The sequence below is a fragment of the Nerophis lumbriciformis genome, linkage group LG34 (assembly GCF_033978685.3).
Source record: "Nerophis lumbriciformis linkage group LG34, RoL_Nlum_v2.1, whole genome shotgun sequence".
Taxonomy (NCBI): domain Eukaryota; kingdom Metazoa; phylum Chordata; class Actinopteri; order Syngnathiformes; family Syngnathidae; genus Nerophis; species Nerophis lumbriciformis.
This window is the reverse complement of record NC_084581.2, coordinates 25133875-25155993: the sequence shown is the minus strand read 5'-3', so window position 1 is coordinate 25155993 and position 22119 is coordinate 25133875. Positions and strand designations below refer to the sequence as shown.

General features: G+C 37.9%; 2 protein-coding genes across 4 annotated transcripts in view; one reads left to right on the top strand and one right to left on the bottom strand.

Moving 5' to 3' along the window:
- Positions 1 to 6174, top strand: part of lama4 (laminin, alpha 4) — an 81756-nt gene extending 75582 nt beyond the window's left edge. For both annotated transcript variants that reach the window (XM_061929016.2, XM_061929017.1), the window contains exons 37-40: positions 1829 to 1953; positions 2395 to 2488; positions 5324 to 5443; positions 5530 to 6174. In XM_061929016.2, the coding sequence (XP_061785000.1) occupies positions 1829 to 1953; positions 2395 to 2488; positions 5324 to 5443; positions 5530 to 5675 (485 nt within the window). In that variant the 3' untranslated portion in view covers positions 5676 to 6174. The remainder of the gene's footprint in view (positions 1 to 1828; positions 1954 to 2394; positions 2489 to 5323; positions 5444 to 5529) is intronic.
- Positions 6175 to 15459: 9285 nt separating this feature from the next.
- LOC133575421 (gap junction Cx32.2 protein-like) overlaps positions 15460 to 22119 on the bottom strand; it is a 49625-nt gene continuing 42965 nt past the window's right edge. The window contains exons 1-2 of one of the 2 annotated variants that reach the window (XM_061928146.2): positions 20124 to 20223; positions 15460 to 16614 (exon numbers count right to left, since the gene is read on the bottom strand). In XM_061928146.2, coding sequence (XP_061784130.2) covers positions 15739 to 16593 — 855 coding nt within the window. In that variant the 5' untranslated portion in view covers positions 16594 to 16614; positions 20124 to 20223 and the 3' untranslated portion in view covers positions 15460 to 15738. Of the gene's footprint in view, positions 16615 to 20123; positions 20224 to 22119 lie in introns of those variants that run through there. The other variant, XM_061928147.2, reaches the window with a different exon arrangement.

Here is a 22119-nt window from a genome sequence, read left to right as displayed (position 1 = left end):
CTGTACAAGCCACTACGACATCCTCGGCTCAGATCCCACATCAGGGCAATAAAAAACTCAACGCAATGGGACCGCAGATTCTTCATACAAACTCACAAAGTCACTTGGAAGATTCTGATCAGATACGGTCCATTCGGAAATACATTTAATTCCAAACGAGAGGGGTGGTTTAAGCTAATTGTTATTCCAAACGGCGTCCATGTACACACCCATTTGGATCTTGTCTTCGTGGTTGGGTTATAACATACTTGCCAACCCTCCCGAATTTTCCGGGAGACTCACGAATTTCAGTGCCTCTCCCGAAAACCGCCCGGGACAACCATTCTCCCGAATTTCTCCCGATTTCCAGCCGGACTTAAGGCACGCCACCTCCAGGTCCGTGCAGACCTGAGTGAGGACAGCCTGTCGTCACGTCCGCTTTTCCTTCATATAAATAGTGTGCCGGCCCAGTCACGTTATAACATCTACAGCTTTTGGAGAGTGCACAACTGCACACACAACAAGAAGGAGACGAAGAAGAGACAGTCATGGCGACGACGAGTGACAGAGAATAGAACGAGGATGGACAATTCAACCCTAAACTCACTCCTTTCACAGATGCTGCCTGTAATAGAGTGATCTAAGTTGTTTGTTGCCATCTCCTGGCGAATGTTGGGTATAGTGTTCTGTGGTTACTTTTTGGTTGGCCAACGGTTTACGTTGTATTGCGCACCTTGACGGCAAGTGTGTGAGTCGGTTCTGAAGTATGAAGTAAAGAGACGTAACTTCATCACCTCGCCTGGTTATTGACTCCAACCCAGAATATTACACTGCACATACATATGCTCCTTCAAAGGCTGTGCTACTGGCTGCAAAGCATTGCACTTTCAAATACAACAATGAGTAGAGGAGTGTGTGTGTACAGGTATATGTGTAAATAAATGAACACTGAAATTCAAGTATTTATTTCATATATATATATATATATATATATATATATATATATATATAAGAAATACTTGAATTTCAGTTAATTCTAGCTCTAAATATATTCCTCCCCCCTTAACCCCCCCCCCCCAAAAGAAATCTCCGGAATTCGGAGGTCTCAAAGTTGGCAAGTATGGGTTATAATCACCTTTACTGCGCATGTGTGCTATGTCAGCGTGACACATTTTCACCTATGAGACAGCCGGATTATTACACCGAGCAGCAAACATGGTGAGAAGTACACAGAATTAGTCTGTTGCTGACACAACTTTATTGTTAAATGGTCGCAAGGCTACAAACACCAAGTTCTACAAACTTATTACCTGCATTATCCTTTCCATTCTTACCCTTTTCATTCTTTGAAACTGAGCTGCTGTGTGGAACAGTTTCCCTTGTGGATCAATAAAGTTTGTCTAAGTCAAAGTCTAGTTAATGAAAAACTGCAGGACGACATAGCTTATTAAACCATCACACAAATTAAAAACTGCTGGAAAAGTTTGAAGGCTTCTTACTACAAAGCTACAATCAAAAGGGTAAAAGTGGTTCTGACCCCGCCAGCTTTCTGGTTTGCTGACTGATGGATGACTTTATGGAAGATCGACCGTTGTCGAACTTGTCTTTCAAAAGCATGGATGTTTTTTAGGGGAGGAAAACAATTTCAGTATATATGTATATATTGTTACCTAAAATTATGGTGGAAGACAAAACAATACAACAATATTACAAAGTGACCAGTTGCACCAAACCGATTACTTTTACTGGCACAAATAACAGAATAAAATCAGATGACTAAAGCAGCAAAAAGATGAGTACTAAAATAGATGCATTTCAATACATGTCTTCATTTCCTTCTCGCACTTAGATACATTTGACTTGGGACCCACATTTCAGCTGGCGATGGAGGTGCGGCCCCGTGTTGCATCCGGTGTGTTGCTACATGTGCGCATAGCAGAGGGCTACTTCACAATTTACATTCATCAAGGAGCAGTAAGTTTATATTTCTTGTTGTTGTTCATCTTTCATATTCTGTAATAATGACCGTATATGTAATTTAATATGGAAATAGGTGAAATATATATATATATATACCGGTACATATATTTTTTGTCCTGTCCAGCTTCTCAGGCAAATCCTATTGTTGATGTAGATGCCCATATCGGCTGTACAAATTTGCTTTACAAAAGAGAAGTGTGGGATACTTCTCTTATTTGTATTTGACTTTATTAAATGTCTTTATATTATCATTTGGTGCAGCCGGGCCTGAGCAATACAAAAGAGAAGTGTGGGATACTTCTCTTATTTGTATTTGACTTTATTAAATGTCTTTATATTATCATTTGGTGCAGCCGGGCCTGAGCAATAGGTGAAATATAAACTCATTCAAAAATAAAGATACTGTATGTTGAAGAATATTGTTGTGTTTTCCAGGTGGTGGTGATTGTAAGTGATGGGACACAAGAGTTATTCACAAGGGTTTCTCCAAAACACGGTCTCTGCGCTGGCAACTGGCATAAAATCACCGGTAAGTATTCTTTTTATTTTCAAACCACATTTACTGTATGTTACTAGCAGCAAGAACCTGTTACTTCAACAGTTACGCCTAATAGTTGGACCCAAAACCGCGGACACTCAATATAAACGTCTGTCAAATAATGAAATTATATCAAGTTATATAATTATTTTTGCTTTTATGAAATGTTTTTAAACATTAAAGGGGAACTGCTTTTTTTTTTTTATGGAATTTTGCCTATCGTTCACAATCCTAATGAGAGACAAGAAGACAAAAAGTTGTTTTTTTTTGCATTCTACTTCGGCGCATTCTTGGTGGCTGGCAATGCAGCTAATGGGAGCAATCTATTCTGCCTCGAAATCACTTAAAAAGGCATCCAAAGACCGCCAAAATACCTAATTTACATTCCGTAACCTGTATAATAACCAAGCTGTAGAGACATTGTTTTTGTAAGAGCGAACACTGAGGAAATGTTTATCTAGCGTAGTAACACATTGTCTTGCGACTGCATGCTGCGGCATTAGTCGTAAGCTAGCCACAGCAAGAGGTAAGTTAGCTATAGCACAGAGGTAAGCTAGATTTTGCATCAGCAGCTGAACCGCTTTTGTGTTTGTAAAGCACAACACAATGCGATAGGACATTAATCTGTACTGACTGAAAAGCATTAACGTATTTTTCGGACTATAAGTCGCAGTTTTTTTCATAGTTTGGCCGGGGGTGCGACTTATACTCAGGAGCGACTTATGTGTGAAATTATTAACACATTACCGTAAAATATCAAATAATATTATTTAGCTCATTCACGTAAGAGACTAGATGTATAAGATTTCATGTGATTTAGCGATTAGGAGTGACAGATTGTTTGGTAAACGTATAGCATGTTCTATATGTTATAGTTATTTGAATGACTCTTACCATAATATGTTACGTTAACATACGTTCTCAGTTGGTTATTTATGCCTCATATAACGTACACTTATTCAGCCTGTTGTTCACTATTCTTTATTTATTTTAAATTGCCTTTCAAATTTCTATTCTTGGTGTTGGCTTTTATCAAATACATTTCCCCAAAAAATGCGACTTATACTCCAGTGCGACTTTATATATGTTTTTTCCCTTCTTTATTATGCATTTTCGACCGGTGCGACTTATACTCCGAAAAATACGGTAAAATATTACAGTATCTGTAAAGTATTAGCCCACATTTCATGTTTTGTTTGTATACAGCTAGCTCGACAGTGTATGTCGTTCTTATAACACGCATGGTGTACTGCATGTGTCATGATCAACATTATAGTGAGTCGCTTGGTGGACAGTTGTCTGTTTAGTCCAGCTGGCCGGGGAAGTTTTTTCAAGTTGACTTTGGGTGAGCACGCCATTAATGTCGGCATAGCTTGGATCGAAGTTTCACATTTACACCTTCAAGTCATGTAAACCTCCCTCTCTCGGCTTCCGTTTGATCCAACGTTTCAGCCTCTCTTAGTGCTCGCTTCTATAACCAGCAGTACATCCTCTGTATTTTCAGCTTCAAAAAGACAAAGTTGTGAATCCTCATTTGTTCAAAAAGGACGGGGTACACCCTGGACAAGTTGCCACCTCATCGCAGGGCAATCATGAAATAAAATAGTCTCTTTCTTGTCGGGAGAAGGACTTGCCATGGCTTTGGACCTGGGCTTTTCATAATGTACCCTTTTAGTCTATTTCTACTCGCTATTTTTTACCGCATGTGGCTCAACGTAACTGAACGCAACTACATTTTCCCTTGCTATGAAATGGACTGTGTTTCTTTCAATCTGCTATAGATAGCTCACAAAGTTATGGACTGATGTTTACCTAACTTTCACGAAATGTCAGAAATCGGATAAAGAACAAGTGATTACATTTTGGGGCTGATCCAGATCACCATCTGGATTCAGGACATTTTTACTAGTGGGAGATAGGGCCTGGCAGATGTCTGCACTCTCCGAGTGCTTTTTTAGTTATATATTTATATTTACTGAACTATGGCGATACACTGCTTTTGTTTATGCTCTGGCTTCTTTTGACTGACAGGATAAACACTTCCTGTTCCTCACTCACTGTCTGTCAAGTGAGGAACGGCATGTCTCTGTAATGAACTGAAAGTTCCATATGGAAAAATACAATTCCAAATACATCGCAAATAGATACACATTTGAGAAGTAAAAATAAGCATTGACCGTTGTTGTATATTTGTTGGTCGTGTGATGGGTGATGAGCCAAGAAGACGCCAACGAGGAATCGTCAAACAAAAAGCTTTATTTGTTTCAGCGAGCCTCAGACTGAAACTGCACATTCCAGGAGATAGAGTATGGGCCTGATCACTCCTCTGTTGTCTTCTTGGACAACTGTCTTTAAATACCTTTTACACGAAGACAGTTACTCTTTGTTGTTCTAGCATTGGGACCGGGCAGTTTGGACAACACCCAGTTTGTTGCTTGGCCAGTCAAGCAACAAACTGATCGGTTTGAGTCGGGTGACCTCCGACCCCTATCCTCTACTCCTACTTGTGAGGGCTTCCTACCAGAGGTTGCTAATGTCTTTACACTTCCTCCTAAAATCCAAACATGCATTCCTGTAGGATTATAATTTCCTGGGGGCAAGTGCCACCACTCTCTGGAGAGCTTGTGATGGACATGTGCACTTTAGAAGCTATCTAAGGGCATATTTCCTTAGTAGAATATTCCTCTATAGGATTCTGTGACCAAATACAAACACGTGCTAGCTCACAATCATATAAGAAAATGTTACACCATCGTGGCGCTTTTTTTTACTGCTCTGAACAAGCATGAGGGCTATGTTCATTAGGTTTATCTTGCTTGATTGCAGTGATGAGAGATACCAACATTCTCCAGTTGGATGTGGACGATGAGGTCAATCGTGTGGATGGATTCCTCAATCTTCACACCGCAATCACCAAAAGACCTATTTTCATCGGTGGAGCGCCAGGTTTGCCTTGATTATTTTTCTTTACATGGGAGAGCAATATGTTTCTAACTCCTCTAATCGTTTCTATATTTCTGTCTACCTTGCAGGCCTCTACCTCTCAGACAGCCATGTAACCAAGGAGCCTTATGTAGGCTGCATTAGGAACATGATGCTCAACAGCAGCAGAGTGAGGTTCAACAAAGCAGCTCTGATCAGTGGAGCAGTCAGTCTAGGGACATGTCCAGCCGTGTAATAACCAATACCAATACTAAATGTATAATCATTAAAGCCAACCACTGTCCTTATATTTACTCTTTGGATGGTACAGGTATATGTTTGTATTAAAGAAATGTGTAACAAGTTTAAAAATAACACCAAAAACTAATGCATCAATCTAAACTCAATGGAAACAATACTCTGCCCTTCTACTTCCTTTATCAAATTCCAAGTCACAAAAAAAACACATATTTTTAACTTCACATTAGGTTTGAAACCCTTTTCATCTTTCGCTGTTGCCATTTCTAATATAAAGTAGCGTAAAGTTCTTACTTATATCTGTCAGTAGACTAGCTATCAAAGCGCTAAAAACTGTAGTGGGTTTACATAATTCACCCACTGAATTTTAGTTATTAGAGGGTTCCGGTCGGACACATTTCCGGCATTGATTTTGCACTAGTGAGCCACGGATGAGGAGATGCTGCTCTGTTATTGATTCAAGTAAAGTCTGAATGTCATTAAAACCATTAGCTCCATCTTTTCACACTTCTTCCACTCCCGTCCTTGCACGCTACACCGCTACAACAAAGATGACGGGGAAAAGACGCTGCTGACGGTGAGTCACGTAAATAAGACCGCCCATAAAACAGCGCATCCTGAAGCAACTGTCAGAAAGCGGCTTGAAGATGATCTGTAAAACATAATCTGTGCAACATTTTGACCAAAGAATCACCATTACATGTTATGTAGACCACAAGGAAGTGTTTTATATTTAGAAATAAATCATAATATGACCCCTTTAATGTGCCTTATAATTTTTTATGAAAATAGACCTGACTAGACCCGCTCATCGGCAGTGCACCTTTTAATCCGGTGCGCCCTATGGTCCAAAAAATACGGTACATTTGGATGAAGGTAGAAAGAAAGCAAACTGGAGACTGAACATTGAAATGTTAAACAATGAGGTACGTAAACAATTAATAGTAAAGGAATATAATGATTTTGTATCAATTAATGATACCAGCTAAGTTAGTGCAACTATTTTCTATCTTCTGGGCAAGCTCATAGCCTAACCTGCATGTCAGAAAAAACAAAAATGTAAATCATTATGTGATCTAAAAAAAGACTCAAAGCTCGAGAAAAATTGCATAGCCATAATAAAGATACCTCGCTAATAGTTCTAAGGCGACCTATTAAACAGGACATAGATAAAACACATAGGGAAGACTTTATAAGGTATATGAAACAGTGGTATTACGAAGCCAAGCCAGAAGCCGCAAAAATATCGGCCTGGAGACAACAGGGAGAGAGGGCAATTCATAAAATTAAGGATCCAAATACAAATAAACTGAGAACCAAATAAAGTAAAATACAGATTTTTTTTTTTTAATCACTATTCAGCATTGTACACACAGATAGGGAAAACTAACAGTGACAAAATGGATACATTTTTTAATCCATTATATATTCCTTCACGTGGTAAGATCCACAATGACAACTTTATAGCAGACATTCTAGATTTGGAAATCAACAAAGCAATCTCTGCTTTAAAGACGAGTAAATCTCCAGGCACGGATAGATAGACAGATAGTACTTTATTGATTCCTTCAGGAGAGTTCCCTCAGAAAAATTAAAATGGCTACCCAATGGATGGTATAAGCTGATGAGAGAACAGCTCCTGTTTTTTTTTAATAATATCAAGGGTGGTGCGCCACCTCCCTCATGGAAGGAGGCCTTTATCTTCGTAATCCATAAAGAAGGTAAAAATAGATTAGATTGCAAATTTTAAAGACCGTGTTTTCAATGTGGTTATAAATTCTTTACATCAGTCCTGACGAGGAGAATTGTATAGTTAATGTTGTTTCTCATACAGTAGGAAGGGGATTCATATGGCACCATTCGTGGCGGTTTACCTGACACATGAAACGTGACAAATTGGGGCGGACGGGTGCACTATCCACTTTAGCCGTCAGACCCCACAAGAGTGTCTTAAAATGTGTTGAATATGTTACGGTTGGGTGGTTGCATGGTTATGCGCGGATCATTTACTCAAGAAGCAGACGGAACTCCTGAGGCATTGTGCAGGTAGGACAATGATTTATTATTCATAAATCAGGCAAAATACAAAAGTACAGGAAAGTGTGCCGATAGCACGGTAAGCTCAGGAAAAAGCTAGTAGGAAAGCTTAGCATAGAAACAGGAATCAGAAGCTAGGATTTACCAACGTCATTTTTACATGAAGCAAACAAAACAGCCAGACCGAGTGTGGCGAAAGGCAGGAATAAATAGCTCTCTGATTAGTGCCCGGGAGCAGGTAAGCGTCCCAACACTAATCAGAGGCAGGTGAAAATAATCAGCACCCATGGCAACCAAGAAACACAAATCCAGGGGTTCTGAAACAGAACTAAGAGAGTCTTAAACTAAAGAAAAACATGATCCGGGCAACGGGTCATCACAGAATATCCTAAACTTTTATGGCGATTCCAACTTTGAGTGGGGCTTTCCATCATTTTCAGCAGACTACATTGCAAAATGATTAAACCCCACCCCACATTCCTCTAACGCGAGATCCACCCAGGAATTTGGCCATATTAATTCCTTCCCTACTGTAGATGGCAATCAGACAGGTTTCATCAAAGATCAACAAATACATGACAACATACGGCGAACCATCTGTGTTGTTAATCTTAAACTCGGAAGCTGAGAAGGTTTTGACTCTGTTGGCTTGTAATTTCTTTACCAAATACTGGGCTGTTTTGTTTTTTCTAAACAGTTTATACTGTGCATTAGGGCCTTATATACATCTCCAACTGCAATGATTCAAATAAATGGTTGGTCTACATCCAATAAAACTCTAAAGAGGATGTAATCAAGGATGCATTTTTTATTCAATTTCTTTATCAAACATTTAGCTCGGTTGATTAGACAGGAAACCGTGCTATAAGGCATAACTATAAATGGTACAAAATTTGTGTATATGCTGGCCGTGGGTAACACTTCTTAACCCGCACTCTAGTGGCTCTTTGCTAATGAATACAGTACACTTAACGTAAATAAAACCCAAGCCCTATTTTTAAAATTTTACTCCTACTCCAGAATTAGTCAGAGAAATTATTTATTAACTGGAACTCGTCACAGAATCAACACTTGGGGGTATTTATAACAAAATATATTTTTCTTCTCTTTCTGCAATTAACCATGGGAATATTACGAAAAGGTGTATATATACATATATATATATATACATATATTAGAGATGCGCGGATAGGCAATTATTTCATCCGCAACCGCATCACAAAAGTCGTCAACCATCCGCCAATCACCCGAACCAACATTTTATCAAAACCACACCCGCCCGCCATCCGCCCGTTGTTATATATCTAATATAGACGATGCAAGGCATTAGTGAGGTTATAAAGCTTTTGCTTGTTAAAGAAAGGAGACTGATCCAATGTAGCAGAGACATTCAATGTGTGCCACGCATTAATATCTCTTGGCCACGCAATAGTGGCTAAGAGATATTAATGTGTGATAATATTATTTATCATTATTATAATATTATTGTGATTTCCATTAAGAAAGTGTTGACTATTGTTGCCAATGCCCTCAGATCAGGAGTGCGTTCCTCACACTTTGTGTGCGCAGTTGCACCAGGTAGAACGAGGCTTTTAAGAAGTTAAAAAAATGTTTTAGAAAGACTAGGCCTATATTTTCGTTAGGTAAAAAAAAATTTCTGAATTTATTTCAATGAATATTAACTTGTTAACGTTATAATGTTCAAATAGGGACGAGGGCGGGGTGCGCAGTGAAGCAGTGGACAATTTCGCGACAAAGATGAACCTTTATTGATTGATCTGCAGCCATGACAAAATATCAGACAATCTCCATTGTCAACGACAGGCAGGAAAATAAAGATAAACACATAGCCTATGTTCTAGGCATAGGCTCATACGTTTTTAAGTTGAAATAAAAAAATAAATAAAAAATGTGCCTCATAAGCCTTAGGCTGTCAATCACGCGCACAAACTTAAATTATGCAATAATATATGTATGTCATCTCTATTTAAACAAAAATAAATTAAATAAATGATAATAACAAATTACCTGCAACTTATTGGCCAAGGAAAATAGCTGAAGGGGGGAAATCAAACCCATCAGACCGCACTTTATCATCAAACTTGAATTATAATGAAAATAGACGGTCGCGACATAAATAGCCTTACATTGTCGCCAATCGGAGATGCGCTTCACTTGAAAGCGAGGCCAAATAATTATTCACACATAGTAGTATATCTCCAATAGAAAAAAAACACAATAAACAACGCAATTGCCTTAATTCCTTTGCATTGTAGTGCGCCCAAACAACACGTAACCATCAAAATTATTTAGCTGACCGAACTCAATATAGGTTAGACATGGGCTTATTTGGTATAGCCTATAGGTAACGTAGACTAATTCGTTTAACATATCCAACCGTATGTCTACTTACTTTTTTTTTTGTTAGCACTATGTAGGAATAAAATGGCATCTACAGTGCCAGGATTCATGCGAGAGCGCCTGGCCTCTAAAATGCGCCCTGCTGCGCTGAAGGAGCGCTCACTTGCGCCACTTGTTGCTGGGACGCGGTGCCTGATGAATAATTGACTGTTTCAAAGAGTGCTGCTCGTTTTTCATATGTGGGTAACAACATTTAACTATGTATATATATTTCCGAATTGGTTCAACCGCCAACCACCCGCATCTATTTAAAATCTATTTTTACCCACCCGACCCGTGGTTTATCCGCGGACTCCGCGGTTGTGTCCCCAAACCGCGCATCTCTAATATATATATATATATCTATAGATATATAGATATATATATAGATATATATATATCTTCAGCTTCCTCCCACTTCCAAAGACATGCACCTGGGGATAAGTTGATTGGCAACACTAAATTGGCCCTAGTGTGTGGATGTGAGTGTGAATGTTGTCTGTCTATCTGTGTTGGCCCTGCGATGAGGTGGCGACTTGTCCAGGGTGTACCCCGCCTTCCGCTCGATTGTAGCTGAGATAGGCTCCAGCGCCCCCCGCGACCCCAAAGGGAATAAGCGGTAGAAAATGGATGGATGGATATATATATATATATATATATATATATATATATATATACATACACACAGTGGTTCTTAACCTGGGTTCGATCGAACACTAGGGGTTCGGTGAGTCGGCCTCAGAGGTTCGGCGGAGGTCAAAACACACCCTATCGGTGTACTACGGATACGGCAACAGCTGACTGGTTTGCAAGTGTGTAATTTGTTGTGAGTTTATGCACTGTGTTGGTTTTGTTCTTTGAACAAGGTGATGTTCATACACGGTTCATTTTATGCACCAGTAAAAAAACATGGTAACAGTTTAGTATGGGGAACATATTCACCATTAATTAGTTGCTTATTAACATGCAAATTAGTAACATATTGGCTCTTAACTAGTCATTATTAAGTACTTATTAATGCCTTATTCGGCATGGCCTTATTATAACCCTAACCCTCTAACCCTGACCCTAACCCTAACCAAATAACTCTAAATTAGGTCTTTATTACTTAGAATATGTTCCCCTAGTGTCCAAATAACTCTAAATTAAGTCTTTGTTACTTAGAATATGTTCCCCATACTAAAGTGTTACCAAAAACATATAATTTTGTCTTGAATTTGAATAAAAAAACGTTTTATTTTTCACTAAAGAAGGGTTCGGTGAATGCGCATATGAAACTGGTGGGGTTCGGTACTTCCAACAAAGTTAAGAACCACTGATATATATATACAGTATATATAAACATATACAAATATATATATATATATATATACTGTGTATATATATATATATATATATATATATATATATATATATATATATAGATATATATATATATAGATATATATATATATATATAGATATATATCTATATATACAGTATATATAAACATATACAAATATATATGTGTGTATATATGTATATATATATATATATATATATATACTGTGTGTGTGTGTGTATATATATCAGTGACGTGCAGTCACTAGAGGCAGGTGAGGCGGGGCCTCACCTGCCATCATGGAAAGAAAAAAAATGTTATATGTATCCAGTGATTATACTATAAAGTTATTTTCCATTTAACTTCACCAGTTTTAGATTATCTTTATTCAAAATCGCTGAATTTTCACATTTGCCGTTCAAATACTGAGAAGAGACGGTTCGGTGAACAGCAGCCAGTTGAGGCACGTCACTCAGTGCCTCAACATGGATTGCGGACTCAGCTAACTGCTGGCCTGCTGTGCAGTGAGACCGTATTGCTATATGAATTATATTATACATTTCCATGGTTTAGTTAGCTGAGGTATATAATGTACAGTGTATTTTGTCAACAACTGTATGTGTGTAAAGTATTTCTTGTGCTGAGCGATCATAAAACTGCTGCGAAGACGCACTGTGTGAGGCTCGCGTAACCCCGCCTCCTGGTGCTGGTTAAGGCACCTTCGCCGCAGACTGCACCCCCCGAATAGAGCGCCACACCAACCAAAGCCCACACCCAAACCCTCCACGTGCAAGACCGAATCCACCCAAAAAAAAGTCACTTAACAAGAAGCCAAAAAGTGCAAAAACAACATTGCTCGCGCCGGAGGAGCCGTGAACGACTGCAAGGACACAACATTAGGTACACCTGCAGACTGCAGCACGGATTTCATATTTCATTCATTCACAACTCCTCCAACACGAACACCACTGTTCCCGCACTTATAAGTAAAGGTAAGACCATAATAACGTATTTTTTTATTAAATGTGCTTTTTTGTGTGCTACAGTTTGTATGTGTAAAGTTAAAGTTAAGTTAAAGCAGGGGCGTCACTAGCTTTTAAGGACAGGGGGGGCTTTGCCCCCAGGAGATGCACAGGATGCGAGCGAATGTTACGCACGAGCACAAAACTTCACAAACGGCTAACAAAGACTTAGAAATTATTCATTGTTATTTTTTTTATTTTTTTTTAATGCACGGGACGAAATGAAATGCTCCCCAGGACGATGGCTTTTAACCATATATTTTCTTTTTCTTTTTATGTATTTATTCATTTTACATTTTATATTAAATGTCTTGGTTTTTCCTCCCTCTGAAAATCCTATTAAATGTTTAACAAGCCATCCTATAATAATAAAACAGCTATTAATGTAACAATACAATAAAACAAATATATTTAATGATGTTTTTTTCATTATTTTAACAATAGGCTTATGTATATTACTTCATATAGATTCTACAAGAAACACAAAACTTAAAAAATAAATGATTTACAATTGCACACACAAGGTTTTGTGCAGCTTCACTCATTGTAAAGGAAGATAATGTGCTTCGTACACCTGCAGGACCGCAAGCAAGGTCGCAGAGAAAATGCGGGTTGGAATTTGAGTGATGTGGGCATTTTCTATATGAACAAGTGGAATGGATTGGATACCGACGCACGAAAAGGGCTCTCTACCTTACGCTACGAAGTGAGGGGAAACTGAGTGAATAATAACAGGTTATATGATTTTTTATTTAAACTCATATTTGGGCCACTTTATAATAAATATGTCGGCATTTATTTGTAAAAAAAAACAAAAAACACCAAATTATTTAGGGGGGCTTAAGAATATTTTTGGGGGGCTTGAGCCCCCCTAAAATAGGCCTAACAACGGCAATGAGTTAAAGTAGCAATGATTGTCACACAATCTAGGTGTGGTGAAATTTGTCCTCTGCATTTGACCCATCCCCTTGATCACCCCCTGGGAGGTGAGGGGAGCAGTGGGCTGCAGCGGTGCCGCACCCGGGAATAATTGTTGGTGATTTAACCCCCAATTCCAACCCTTGATGCTGAGTGCCAAGCAGGGAAGAATGCTGGTATGAGCTTTTAAACATAACCCGTTAACTGCTGCCAATCAAATGGTGAATAAGATACTCTTTAGGGTTCATATGTTTGTAAATCTGACTGTGATGAAGTCAGTGCCTCACCAGCCATCAACCTCACCGCACGTCACTGATATATATATATATATATATATACACACATATATACATGTGTATATATATATATATATATATATATATATATATATACACACACACAGTATATATATATATATATATATATATATATATATATATATATATATATATATATATCTCAGCATAGCTCGATTGGTAGAGCGGCCGTGCCAGCAACTTGAGGGTTGCAGGTTCGATTCCCACTTCTGCCAATCCTAGTCACTGCCGTTGTGTCCTTGGGCAAGACCCTTTACCCACCTGCTCCCAGTGCCACCCACACTGGTTTAAATGTAACTTAGATATTGGGTTTCACTATGTAAAAGCGCTTTGAGTCACTAGAGAAAAAGCGCTATATAAATGTAATTCACTTCACTTCACTTCATAAGAGGACAGCTGTAGTGCTGTATTCTGAGGATCATGTCATATTTAATTTGAACTTTTTTTTTTTTTTTAATGGTCCTCAGTAGTCACGTACAAATGTGTGTGAATTATGCAAAATTATTTAAATTTGGTCCCCATGAACCATATGAACTCTTTTTCCCCAGGGTCCCCAGTAAGAATGATCAGCACATGACTTCATCAATCCAGAGATTTAAAGACGTGTATGAGCTAACTGGGCAGTGGCCATTTGACCTCATTTTTTTTATGCCTCCACAACCTGTAGAAAGGGTGGCCCCCACAAGTGATGATCAAAAACTTGGTCCCCATTCCAGATGATAACCTGTGTGTGTGTGTGTGTGTGTGTGTGTGTGTGTGTGTGTGTGTGTGTGTGTGTGTGTGTGTGTTTTAAGTACGGTGGCCTAGAGTGCAACACACTTTAACATTTCATGAAATGACAGAAAACATAAAAACAAAAGACAAAGTAATTTTCAATTGAATCAACCTGACAAGGAATGTCCCAAATCACAGATTGACAGCTAAGCTTTTTTTTCTTTTTTTTCTTCGATGCGCCTGAAAGCACATCACAGTAGCTCCTTTGACTTCTTTCGTTTGACTTTATTTTTGGCACCCTTTCCATCCTTTGTAACTGAACTACTGTGTGGAACAATTTCTCTTGTGGATCATTAAAGTTTGTCTAAGTCAACCAATCATGTCCGCTGAGTCTATTTTCCCTCACAATGACAAAATGATGAGCTGATTTAGCTGTCAATCTGAGATTTTGAGACATTCCCTTTTCCGGTTTATGAAATTGTAAATTGTTTCGGCTTTTGTTTTTGTGTTTTCAGAAATTGCAATTTGTTGTTTTTTATGTTTTCTAAATGTGAATATTTTTTCGTTTTTAACTTTTTTGGTTTATGAAATTGTAAATTGTTTCGGCTTTTGTTTTTGCGTTTTCAGAAATTGCAATATGTTGTTTTTTATGTTTTCTAAATGTGAAATTGTTTTTAGTGTTTTGTTTTTGTGTTTTCTGACATTGTTATTTGTTTCATAAAATGTTTGTTTTGCACTTTCAGGCCACCGTAGTTAAGCCTGGTTATACTCTCGCGTCACCTAACTCGCGTAAGCGACGCCGTCTTGTCCCTTCACCGTGCGTACTTTGCATCGGTGGCAACACGGACCCCCAAAGCTGTTACTGGTCAACTTTTGAAGGGTCCGATTCGAACACATAGTTTTTTCTCTCTCACACACGCTTCCTCCTCCTTCGTCATCCATCTTTCAGGCACAGTGGGTATATTCGCGAACACGAGAGCTCTGAAAATCAATAACACATGAACATAAAAAATACCATCAGCAGGTTGTTACAATTGTTATTTAACAGTCTTGTTTATTTACAATTACTCGTTCTCTTATCCCACATCCCACACGGCCAAATAGGGTCACTACATATACATATATATATATATATATATATATACATACAACATTTTTTTACTTGACCTCCTCCAGGTACTGCAGTCCCGTATAATGATGCTCGCTTGTAATAAAGCAACTTTTGGTTCAGTAAAGCGTCTCCGACGTCTCTTTTGATCCAGCCACACTGTCGTGTCACCCTTCTGTCCGGACCGGCATGACAAGACCAGAAATACACATCATTGTCCTTCTTACTCCGAGTGAATATGATCACCATCACTGCCGATGCATGTGTTAACCTTGGCATGTACAGGCAACAGGGGGTAGCCTCCATACCGGCTGCTCATGACATTCCATGCAGGCTCGGTTGTGGGCGGCATTGCGCCGAACACTTGGGGCGAAGCTGCGAGCTGTTTCTTTCTGCTTCGCCTTCTGTTGCACAGCAGGTACACCATCTCAACAATATTGAGGAGTACAGAGATACCTGAAACTACAAGCATGAAAAAAATGAAGATGGTCTTCTCCGTGGGACGAGAAATGAAACACCTAGAGCCGACGTCCGGAGCACAAGGTGGCCATTTTTTGCAATGGAAACTTGAGACGAGAATAAGAGGGCCAAAGACGTATAACTGACCAATTGTGAAGGCCACCTCCAGGAATATCTTGAATACTAGCTGGGTCATGTACGTGTAAAACAAGATGCCTTTAATTTTCACCTTCCCTCTGTCATCTGTGTATTTAGGTTTGTTCACCACATGTCCATTTGGTTTCATATGTTCCAGTGCTATCATTTTCTTCTCCTTGTGTATGATGAGGACGGCATGGCCAAGGTACACCAAGGTGGGCGTTGACACGAAGGTGATCTGCAGAACCCAGTAATGCACGTAGGACATAGGGAACTTTGAGTTATAGCAGGTGTTTTTACATCCCGGTTCCTTGGAGTCACAGTAGAACTCGGACACTTCGTCCCCCCAAACTTTGTCTGCGGCTGCCCCGAGTACGAAGATCCTGAACAGGAAAAGGACGCTCATCCAGATCTTCCCCACCACAGTGGAATGAGTCTGCACCTTGTTAAGCAGTTTGGCTAGGTAAGACCAGTCACTCATGGCAAAGGATTGAGGCCTGAGCTAAAAAAACAACACAAACTGATGTTAGAGTAAAGGAAAACATAATTACTGTAGAGGCATCATTCAATATTAGGTGTAGATCAAATCATTATTATTGTAGTTGAAATATTATCTAACATGGCATCATTCAATACATACACAAAGGCTAAGAAGCTTTACTCTGTGAACTTAACATTACAGTCCACTATTTTTTTTCCCAAGGCAAAACGCAAAATTTTTATATCTGTAGGATGCACATTTCAGAGTGGCCTTTTATTGTGGGCAGCCTAAGGCATACCTGTGCAATAATCATGCTGGTTAATCAGTGTCTTGATATGCCACACCTGTGAGGTGGGATGGATTATATTGGCAAAGAAGACATGCTCACTAATACAGATTTAGACAGATTTGTCAATCAATCAATCAATCAATCAATGTTTACTTATATAGCCCAAAATCACGAGTGTCTCAAAGGGCTGCACAAGCCACAACGACATCCTCGGCTCAGATCCCACATCAGAGCAAGAAAAAACTCAACCCAGTAGGGTAACAATGAGAAACCTTGGTATACTAGTATACTAGTATACTATATTATGGAAAACATAATATACGACCGGTGCAATGGATGTCAAATGGATCTAGCATAATATTGTGAGTCCAGTCCATAGTGGATCCAACATAATAGTGAGAGTCCAGTCTATAGTGGATCCAACATAATAGTAAGTGAATATACATATATGTATATATATATATTTATATATGTATGTATATATGTATGTATATATATTTATATATTTATTTATATATATATATATATATATATATATATATATATATATATATATATATATATATATATATATATATATATATATATATATATATATATGTATTTATATACTAAAGAACAGTAAATGATGCACTATGTTAGGATTTTTGATTGTGTTTACTACAATATCGATAAGTAAATGTACCTTGTTTGCAAGATTATTGCAAACTGCAAAGACTTTAAAAATGTTCACTTGATTTTTACTATACTTATTTTCACTAAGTTTTGAGCAAATCAAATATATATATATATACAGTATATATATATATATATATATATATTATGTACAAACGTATGTATGTATGTATATATGTATGTATGTATATATATATATATGTATGTATGTACAGTATATATATGTATGTATGTATGTATATACATATATATACTTATGTTCATATATATATACATTAATATGTATATATCAGAGGTGGGACCAAGTCATTGTTTTGCAAGTCACAAGTAAGCCTCAAGTCTTTGCCCTCAAGTCCGAGTCAAGTCCCGAGTCAAGACAGGCAAGCCCCGAGTCAAGTCCAAAGTCAAGACTGGAAAGTCTCAAGTCAAGTCCTAAGTCCTGCATTTTGAGTTTCGAGTCCTTTCAAGTCCTTTTAACCACAGACTAATATATTAACACAGATTGTGTATGCTTTTCAAACGCTGTATTTATTTATTAAAACAAGTGCATTTTAAATTGCAGGAAAGAAAATTGTGCTGACATTGCACTTTATAATAGCACTATTAACCAGTCATTTTAAACATTAACTCATTCCTATACAGAACAAACACATTGAAAAATAAAGTGCAAATGTACTTATTTGTACAAAAGTGTTAACATTGAAAAAACATGACATATACGTGAACATAACAAAAAAGTTGTACTTTTTATAAGTCAGGGCCCTATGCTGCATTGCATTTGCAAAAGACCAAATTAGCCAAGAGTCTGTCAGTCATTTGTGCACGATGGGGGCGTAGTATGATGCCACCATGGCTGAAAACTCGCTCCACTGGAGCACTGGAGGCAGGCACTGCCAAGACTCTCATGGCCACTCGTAACAGTGAAGGAAGAGTCTTCATGTTCAATGCCCAGAACAAAAGGGGGGGGAGAGTTTTTTTGGGTTGGTGCACTACTTGTAAGTGTATCTTGTGTTTTTTATGTTGATTTAATTAAAAAAAGAAAAAAATATATATATATATATATTTCTTGTGCGGCCCGATACCAATCGATCCACGGACCAGTAGCGGGCCGCGGCCCGGTGGTTGGGGACCACTGAGGTAAACAACCAACAGTATGTCAGAAAGCTAGCTAAAACGGTACACATATTCATAATATAGTATACATTTTAACTGACCTTTATTTTACTATTTTTGTCTTTTTTTAGGTGGCTAAAATACGCGGTGCTGCTGACCGCCGTCTAACGTTACGTGTGATATATTGACTAACGTAACCCTGCTTAAAAAAAATCACTGAACAAAAAGTATGAATAAGGTAGTGAACTGCAACAGATTCCCGTGTTTGCAATAACGTTATAACGTTAGCAGTGAGTTTACAGCCTCACTGATTTAACTACACAGCAAATAAAAGTCACGTTACTTAGCCAATAAACGTTATCTTACATTCAAAACTTACCGTTCTTTGTGCAACTTCAAATGCCGAACGAAGTTGGAAGTTGTTGCCTCTCCATCAGTAATTTTCGAACCGCATGTGTTGCATATTGCAAACCGTTTTTTGTTGACCACCTCGTAATTTTTATACCCAAACGAAATTATTTTAGGTATCATTTTTTGTTCACTGGCGTGTGGTTTGGACATGTCTTCTTCGTTGGTTGTCCTGCAATTTGATTGGATGAATGCTGTGTGATGAAAACAAAGTAGATGTAATTTGATTGGCTGTTGTACTGAGAGCACACCAGCTGACACACGCAACGCTGATAGACAAGTACACAATGAAAAATACGGAGTGCTCCCGAATAACTTTTTCATCTTTGGGTTTTGGGGAAAGTAGCAAGTCATGTCAAGTCATGTCAATTCAAAAGGCTCAAGTCCAAGTGAAGTCACAAGTCATTGATGTTAAAGTCTAAGTCGAGTTGCAAGTCTTTTTACATTTTGTCAAGTCCAGTCTAAAGTCATCAAATTCATGACTCGAGTCTGACTCGAGTCCAAGTCATGTGACTCGAGTCCACACCTCTGGTATATATGTATATATACATATATACACACACACACACACAAACATAAACATACACACACACACACACACTCACACACACACACACGCACACACACACAGAGTGTATGTATGTATACCATATAGAAAAACATGCGTTTAGAAGAAACCATAGGAATGAAAGATGTACATGTATGTTTTCCATAATACAGTATACTATATTTTGTCAAATATAGGCCTAGGGATCTGAACACTATGGCACAATTTATATATATATATATATATATATATATATATATATATATATATATATATATATATATATATATATATATTTAAAAATTGTGCCATAGTGTTCAGATCCCTAGGCCTATATTTGACAAAATATATATATATATTTTATATATATATATATATATATATATATATATATATACACACACACACACACACACACACACACACACACACACACACACACACACATACACACACACACACACACTGGATACAAACAAACATTAAAAAAGTACTTGCCTGACAGACTGGAAGTTTTTAGAAAATCTTTGTCCAAAACACAGTAAAACTTTGATTAGTTTGTCGACTTAAATACCGTAGTCCAATGGTTTTGTCCGATTGAGTCACTAAATATTGACGCCCACAGCTTCTTGTTTCAGTTGGTCAAACTCGTGATTACTGTAAAAAAAAAATCCCATTTCCTTGTAGAGAAGTGTCACAGAATGCATCGCTATGATTCATTCCACACTACAATGTATGAACGTACCTCCTCCTGAAAAAGACATTCCCACACACAGACTTTGCATCATTCAAGTTACACCCCTTTGACGCAAACAATGTGTATTTATCTGACAAGTGAACAAAATAATATGAAATGTCCCTGCTCGGGGTAGATATGCGCTACTCACATATTGGCCAAACGTTCAGTACACACAGGGTCTTTTAGCTGGGTTAATAAATTGTAATAGTCGAAGCATGTACACTAACTTTGAGGCTATCAAGGATTACTTGAAAGAATTTAGTCATCCATTTATCATTATTGCAATTACTGAAACCTGGTTCAACAATAATAAAGGTATTGCTTTTATGAATTAAGATACATAAACAGAATAAATAAAATAGGAGGAGGGGTCGCATTGACCATAGCAGTCGATGTATTATTTGAATGTTTAACAGTGGAAATCCTAAATGACAAAATGACAAATATCTTCATGAGCAGTGTATATCGGGCACCTGGTTCAAGCATAGAAACTTTCAATGAGTGGATGGGTAAACTATTTTCCTCTGTTAACCATAAAACCATATTTATCTGTGGTGATTTTAACATTGATTTGTTAAACTCAACCACGCAAAAATATGTTGATGACTTTGTTGACACAATGTACAGCTTGTCTCTATATCCAACCAAGCAGAATAACAACACATAGTGCCACAATCATCGACAACATTTTTACTAACATTATGGGGAATCAAGTCACCAGTGGCCTATTTATATGTGATACCACTGACCATTTGCCTGTTTTTACTTTATATGACTGTCATCTCAAGAAAACCAAAGACACTATGGCAAAAATCTCTAAACGAATAACAACTGAGGAAACAATCTGTGCCCTAAACAATGTTTAGCAGTTCAGGATTGGACTTCAGTATACAGAGACCCAAATGTGGACAGTGCTTATTGTAATTTTTTAGACAACTTTACTTCTCTGCATAATAAACATTGCCTCGTGAAAGAATATTTTATAAAAGGAAAAAATAAAAATAGCCCTTGGATCACAAAAGGGATAATTAATGCCTGTAAAAAGAAAAACAATCTCTACAAAGTTTTCATCAAAATAAAAACAAAAAAAGTCGAACAACGATACAAGAAGTACAAAAATAAATTAACTGATATTATAAGAACAAGCAAACGGTTATATTATCAAAAAAAAAACTATATGAAAACAAAAACAATATAAAAGGAATAAATGGGTTGTACTTGTATAGCGCTTTTCTACCTTCAAGGTACTCAAAGCGCTTTGACACTACTTCCACATTTACCCATTCACACACACATTCACACACTGATGGAGGGAGCTGCCATGCAAGGCGCTAACCAGCACCCATCAGGAGCAAGGGTGAAGTGTCTTGCTCAGGACACAACGGACATGACGAGGTTGGTACTAGGTGGGGATTGAACCAGGGACCCTCGGGTTGCGCATGGCCACTCTTCCACTGCGCCACGCAGGAACTTGGGGTGTTTTGAATAGTCTAATAAAACAAGGATATTCAAAGTTGACATATCCTGATTACTTTATTGATGAAAACGGTGAAGTTTATAATATGAATAATGTATTGAATAAGTTCAATAGTTTTTTTGTAAATGTTGGTTCTAAATTGGCTGTTGATATCCCAGACAATGGAGTTACAAAATCAACTGTTGAACAGAATTCTTCGTCATTCTTCCTCTCAGCTACAAATGAGCAGGAAGTGACAAACATTGTGCGGAAGTGTAAAAGTAAGTGCTCCACTGACT